Source organism: Onychostruthus taczanowskii, unplaced genomic scaffold, assembly GCF_017590055.1.
Source record: "Onychostruthus taczanowskii isolate IOZ18803 unplaced genomic scaffold, ASM1759005v1 scaffold26, whole genome shotgun sequence".
NCBI lineage: Eukaryota > Metazoa > Chordata > Aves > Passeriformes > Passeridae > Onychostruthus > Onychostruthus taczanowskii.
The window spans coordinates 7286639-7293782 of record NW_024499906.1 but is presented as its reverse complement, the minus strand read 5'-3'; the positions used below and the strand labels follow the sequence as shown (position 1 = coordinate 7293782).

At 46.4% G+C, this 7144-nt stretch overlaps 1 protein-coding gene across 1 annotated transcript; it reads right to left on the bottom strand.

Annotated features, from left to right (window-relative positions):
* Positions 1–200: 200 nt before the first annotated feature.
* On the bottom strand, positions 201–1783 carry ARL11 (ADP ribosylation factor like GTPase 11). The gene has a single exon (XM_041407348.1). It carries the CDS (start codon positions 1781–1783, stop codon positions 1178–1180), a length of 606 nt encoding a protein of 201 aa, XP_041263282.1. The 3' UTR covers positions 201–1177.
* Between the last annotated feature and the right edge of the window lie 5361 nt (positions 1784–7144).

Here is a 7144-nt window from a genome sequence, read left to right as displayed (position 1 = left end):
AAATAGAAATAAAATTGTTGTATCCTCTCTCTCCCCTTCCCCCAGTCATTTCATAAAGAAGCAGGGACTACTATGAAATATTTTAATTTTAACTCTGGATCACAGAATCTTGGATACACATTTTAGAGGTCTTTCCAATGGTAAATTGAGCAGGATTGGACAAAGACATCACTGCCACGTGGGACCTGGTCCTGTTGTGAGCTGCCATGGGTGTTTTCATTTGCCCTGAACACAGCTGAGTGTGGAGAGCCCTTTGGTCACCAACCTGCCTGTGCCCAGAGGTGCCCATGGTTACCAACCAATGCATGTGGAGTGGTCTCATGCAGTTTCAAAAGTCTGAGACTGGGTTTTGTCTTGGCTCTTCAGGCCACCATGAGGATATTTAGAGGTTGGCTAGCCATGGTGATGTATTTCCAAGCATCTTAAAGTCACGTCTGATTTCTTTATATTTAAACATAATCCAAGGAAAATGAGGGACCATTTTCATGAAATAATTCTTTGATAAAAATGATGAATGGAGAAAGAAAGAACCATTACAAGAAATGCATAAATTAATATACACACATCCTCGAACTGCATTACACCATCAAATCCCAGCTTGCTTCCATGGCTTAAAGATTATTACACCTGGAGATGCCACACTAAAACAAATTAGTATCTTGGCCATTTGATGTCCTGAGCTTACACTGCTCCCATTCAGCCATTCCTTTCAGTGCTTTCCTGCGTTCCAATGAACATGTGATCCATGCTGAGAGAGGAGAGCATGGGGCACATCCAAGCTCCTCCTGTGCGAGGATCATCCCATCTGGATAGATGTATCTGGGCTGAGAGCTGCAGAATGAAGAAAACTTCTGTTCCTTGCACACATCTCTGTTAAAATTCTTAGATGTTAAAAGTGTCCTTGCTGAACCTCTGGACACACAAGTGCAGTGGATGAGTGGAACATGGGGACAGTGGGACAAGCTGCAGCCAGAGATGAGAGTCCAAGAGATGCGGCCAAAACTGCTCCATGATGGGAATTTTGCTCAGAGATCCTCCTGGTGGGTTGCGGTGGTGAGGAGCTGGGTGTTTCACAGTGTGCCAGCTGCAGCTCTGCTCCTTGTAGGGGTGCCTGGAGGCTGGAATGCCCCGTGACAAAGCTGCTGGCAGCCGTGAACGGGAAGCGTCCGTGTGAGGTTCAGGTTTGCTCCGGAGCTTGCCTCCTCTCCGCCAGCCCCGTCACGGGCTGCTCCTGGGACAGGGAGCTGTGCTCTGAGCCCCGCAGCAGCATTCCCAGGATGGCCAGGACTTCTTGCAGGCCCTGGCCGGTGTGGGCACTGCAGCCCCGGAGCATCCAGCGGTGCCTCGCCAGCCCCCCCAGCCGCAGCATCTCCCCCAGCTCGGCAGGAGCCAGCGCTCCCGGCGCGTCCTGCTTGTTGGCCAGCAGGAGCACAGGGACGCCAGCCATGCCGGGGTGGCTCAGAGCCTCCTCCAGCTCTGCCATCGCTTCGGCCAGCCGGGCCATGTCTGTGCTGTCAAGCACGAAGATGAGGGTGTTGATGTCCTCCAGGTAGTTAGGCCAGCTGGCCCGCAGGCTGTCCTGTCCGCCCACATCCCAGAGGGTGAAGGATATGCCGCAGGGTGTTTTCAGAGCCTCCACGTTGAATCCCACCGTGGGGCAGGTCTCCACAGCCTGGCCGCTCTTCAGTTTGTACAGCAGGGTGGATTTGCCAGCAAAGTCGAGCCCCAGCATGATAACTCGAGCATCTCTTTTCCGCCAGCCTTTGGAGATCAGCTTCCCCATCAAGATACTGCCGGTGGCGGGGGGAATGCAGACAAAATAAAATAGCGAGCAAGCGTGTTTCCTGGATGATGTCGGTCATTAACTGAGGGCTCAGTCCTGCCTCTCCGAAACAGCAACCTAGGTTTGCTGAAGGAAGATGCGGGCAGGCGGCTTTTGCTTCTCTCTGTAGCTCAAATGAGGTGAGAGCAATTATTTATGAGGTGCGCAGCAGAGCCAGGAGTGATGTTCACAACAGCAGTTTCTGCACCCCGGCTCCGCTGCTGCTCGCTTCTTTTCATTCAGGACCCGAAGGGATTGGTGCAAAAGAGAGCTAACATTTCGCAGGAAGAGGTGGGGAGACTGTGGAGTAAGTTTCCTCCTCAGCACATACATAAATAAATGAGCTTCTGTTCATTGGCTTGTACAGGAGAAATCCACCCCCGGCAGGACAGGACAAGGAGGAACCCGGGCTTCAGACCAGGGTTACTCCAGGAATTTGCTGAATCACAGCTCAAGGGCGGGGATTTAAAGCCTCTTGAGCAACAAGAAGATTTTTCTGCCATTCTTATGTTAAAAAGTACAAAACAAATCACTGTATCATCAGCTTTTACTACCTTTTGTGCAAATGGTAACAGCAGCAATTTTAAAAAAATGCACACAAGCATGTTTTTTTAAAGTCTTACTGAAATACAATGAATCAAAATGCCATTCCTGGGGCAAAAATCCGTAAAATTCTTTACATCAAAGTATTTACGACATTTTAACTTTTTTAAGTGAAGCAAAATCAGTCCTCTGTGGCTGAGGGGGTACAAAAATCCCCTAAAAGAACAGAAAACTGTTTAATAAGACAGCAGCCCTTGCACTTCACATGCCAGAGGCAAAAAATATGCTGCTGCAACAACTCCCAGACTCGCTTGTGCAAGAGCAGCTGACGGCAGCCAGCAGAGTCCCAGCAAAACTAGGATTTATTTCCCTTCTTTAGTGGCTGGGTTTTGCTCCTAAGAGGCTGCTTAGAGGTGTGCAGTAAGGCAGAGCTGCTCTCTAGCCACCTTTATCTGAGAAAGAAATGGGAGTCAGCCCTGCTTGTCTGGGCCCACAGGGGAATTTTTAACACATCTCTGGGAGATGCAGTTTCCTCAGCAATAATCTCCACATGACAGCTCCATGTCGCAAGCATTGCTGGGGATGAAGTTCAGCACAGCACGTGGAAGGGACTGCCTGGTCAGCTGGTCACTGAGAGGCATATTTCTTCCTCTGGGGGTAAGATACTTCAGTTTTCCATCTTTTACAGAAAGGAAGATGCATGAGAAAAAAAAAGAACGCAAGGAGTCCAGCCTACTTAGGCTGCATGGGATTGCAAGGAGTACAAAACAGGCCATGTTTTGCAAGATAGCTCTGTGATAAATCTCTCTCCCATTGTTAACCCACACAGCTGGTTGGCACCAGAGCCTCCACAAGATTTATGCAGCTTGTGAATGTGTAAGATGGGTTTTAGCAATTGTGGAATACCAGGTTGGAAGGACCTCGTGGATCATCTGGTCCAACCAACCTTTCAAGGCAAAAGCACGGTCTAAAAGAAGATGAGCACCTCTCCAGCCAAATCTTAAGTGTTCCCTGGTGCTGGGGAACACACCACTTCCCTAGGGAGATTATTCCAACGGTGGATTGTTCTCATTGTGAAAAGTCATCCCCTTGTGCACAATCAGAATCTCCCCAGGAGTAAATTGTACCCATTACTGCTCATTTTTTTCCACAGACCCCTTGTAAAAAGGGATTCTCCATCTTCTTTGTAACCACCCTTTAAATATGGGAACACGGTGATCAGGACTTTCATAAGCCTTTTTTCTCAAGAGTCAACAATAAAATTGTGCAGCATATGATTGTGATCTTTTCTAAAACCAGTCTGTAAGTACAAAATTGGCAGAAAGCTCCCTAGATGTGGATAAGAAAAGAGAACTGTAATGCACAGTGGATTCTGGCCCTTCAGGGCACTGCTTGCACACCCTGAAGTGTGTGTTGCTGCCCGAGGGTTATCCTTTTGTCCATGTTCTTCACTTTTTAAAATAAATCCTTGATCTGCTTGTTCACCATTTTGGAATAACCTTCCCATATTTCATTGTCCTTTAAGATCAGTATAGTTGATATTTTTAGATATAACAGTGGGTCAAGTGAATTGTGTCTTCATCTTTTCATATTTCTCCTGCCTTTGCTGCTGCTCATCCTCTCTGAGACTTGGCAGGCAGTGGTGACACACATCTGTTTCATCTGACCAGACATTAATAGTACCACAATTTCCTTCAAGTAAATTAAAATACAGGTATGGGAAGCAGGGATAGAGACTCTACCATTCCGTGAATAATTAGGCGTTTGAAATATGATGTGATGGAGTCTTTGCATCACCCACTCACACGCTACAGAAGAAGGCTACTTCTAAAAAAACAAAAAGAAAGGAAAAGGGAAAGGGGGAAAAGGGAAAAGGAAAAAGAAGAAATAAAGCCAGAATAAAGGATGCAACTAAGCACAGTTTTACTGATGATTCCCTTCAGGTTTTCTATGGTACAGAATACAGTAATTCATGGGCAAATAGAGGAAACTCTATGTTCTTTTTATTTTTTCACATGCTTATAACCTATGTATTGAACCTATTTTCTTTCTTCCTGACAATTATTCCAAATACAGGGTGCAAACTGTGCCCACAGAGCCTGTTCCACCCACAACTACGTTACAAAGGCATAGTATTTCCAATAAATAATACATAGGAGCAATTACAAGTCTGTTTAAGAAAGAATGAAAGAAAAGAAAGTAAAAGCAGACAAGATGAGTTCTGAGTGCATCTATTGCTGGAACAGAAAGGCCAGGTACTAAATAATTCAGACATTGTGTTCAGAGACAAGGACAGCCTCTATTCAAGCTGTGTCTTCTGTGGACAGAATAAATGTTCTTGTCTTGTGTGTCATGTCCCCGAATTCTCAGAAGCAATGCTAATTCCATTTATAGTTTCACAGAATTTCAGTCCATTTATTTGTTTACTGGTTTTTTAGGCATGCATTTCTCTGCTTCCTAGATACACATTCCAAAAAAGAGCAATAATCAGTACTAGCAATATAGGAGAGAATCCCCCCTCCTTCCCATGCCCCAAATATTCCAATTACAGGGATTTTTGTCCTGATCACGATATTAACTCACATTTTTTCCAACTTCTGCCACCTCTTTGGAAGGCAGCTCCAGGGAGACAACCCTTCACAGAGCCAGGAACAGCAGCTGTAGTTCTGCTCCTTGTGAGTGTACATCCAAATGGCATCTGCTTGGAACAACAAGCACATCTCAGTCCAGCAAAGGCAGAGTATGTTTCCCCATCCAGACGTGTTTGTGTCCCTGAGAAAGGCCACCAAAGCCACCGTGCACCCAGCCCTGCCTGTGTTTCCTGCAGGATCTCCTCACTAGATCATACATGAAAGCACCACCCATGGAGGGCATGCTCAGAGCAGCAGCTGGTGAGAAAGCCCGCTGGGAGCTGAAGGAGGCCTGGACACAGGCAGATGTCTTGACCTGCAGAGCCCACCTGTCCACTGCTGGCTGTCACTTTGAAGGGGACTTCCCTGTGTTTGGCCTGTGAGAGTTCCTTGTGCACCTGCTGGGATCACTGCATTTGACCTAGCCAGGGCTCCAGACTAAAACCACAGCAAAGCCAAATGCGACAGTTCAGACTTAGAGAAGTTTGGCCTTTTTCTTTCTGCAGCCTGCTCCATTCCTCTTGCTCGTCCCTGATTTTGGTGTGCCCGCAGGAAACTCACTCCTGCTAACAGGCTCGTGCCAGTTCACTTGGCACGTGCCCAGGAAGCTGCCTGTTCCATCAGGGTCAGTGGGTAGCTGTGAGAGCTGGCAGCTGAAGGCAAGCTGCTTCTTCCCAGCAGACAAACTCCCAGAGGCTTGAAACATGGCTTAGCATGGTCTGAAAGTTACACAAGAGAGCCACAGGCTACGACATGCCCTAGAAAACCCTGCCTGCAGTGATGTCTCTTGACAAGACATGATGGCTTAAAATTGAATCAGCACCCTTAAAGTTCAGAATGACAAGACTCACACAACAAAAGACACAGCAGATGTTAAGCACTTGTCCTTCAGGTGTCCATCAAGCACTCTGAGAGGTGCTGGCATCTCCAGGGGACTCCTGCTGGGGTTGGAAATAGGGCATTGCTGTCCAGCTCATCCTGTGGTCCTTGTTTTCGCCTCACTTTCTGGGACAAACATTTGGTGAAGGAAAATGATTTTTGGTAGCATAACTGGCAGCAGACAGGTTATCACCTTCGTGCTTTCCAAAGTTAACTCCTTACAGTAGGAAATTACTCTAGCTGGAAAGCACAAAAGCTCACCTGCTACACCCTCGCTGATGCCATGTCACAGTTCCCAAGAGGTCCGTGTCTGTTCCCAGTCCCCACCTGTCTGGCCTGCTGCACATCCCTGTGCTGGAGGATGGCAGCCACGAGGACACAAACATGCCCATGGGTGTGAGATCCTGCTCAACACAGATGCCTGATGGCCAGGGCTGGTGGTGCCCCTGCATGTGCCCCAAGCCTGCCCGCTCCCTGGCTGGGGACAGTGGGACAGCTCCTGACCATCAGACCCTGCCATAACTCCCTGCACTGCACCCTGACAACAAGGTGAATGTGGAGAAATATGGCACAGAGCAAATTTTTTTCCCTCATGTTCTCATCCCTTAGCTGGCAGATGCTTCAACAGCAGGATAACATGGAAAGGAAAATTATTTGCCTTGCTTTGATTTCTGTTTGAATTACTACATCTTTTGTATATGACTGTAGAATATTTTTCACAAATATTATTACTCTAGTCTCTGAATTTATAATTTCCAAAGCTGTTTAGAATTCTATCAGGATGGAAGTCTTCTCTCTAGATATATTTATTCAAGTGCTACCCAAACTGTTTTAGTGTTTCCCACGTAAATTGGCAGTGCTCTGTATTCTTCTATGCCACTGAAACTGTCATTCCAGGTCCTTCTTTGTATGTCTTAAATTTGCAGATCTCTTCCTCCTTGACCCCTAACATCTTAGCTTTGTCTCCTCAGGACAAAGCTTAAAACTAATCTTTTTTGGCATCCTTACCTATCCTGACACCATCATTCCTTTTCCTGATGCTATTCATTATCTCTTCTTCTTACAGTTGGTGTCTATCCCAGCTTAGGTCGTACACTCATCTATGCCACATAGCCATTTTCATTTCATTTCACATAGCCATTAGAAACTAATTAAAATACAGCTCTGACTATTGTGAGAGGCCTTAAGCTCAATTCTTTATTATTATTAATGTTTCTAGTTGAAGAGAGAAAAAAAAAGAGCAAAAAATGTGTATGCTGACAAAAACATC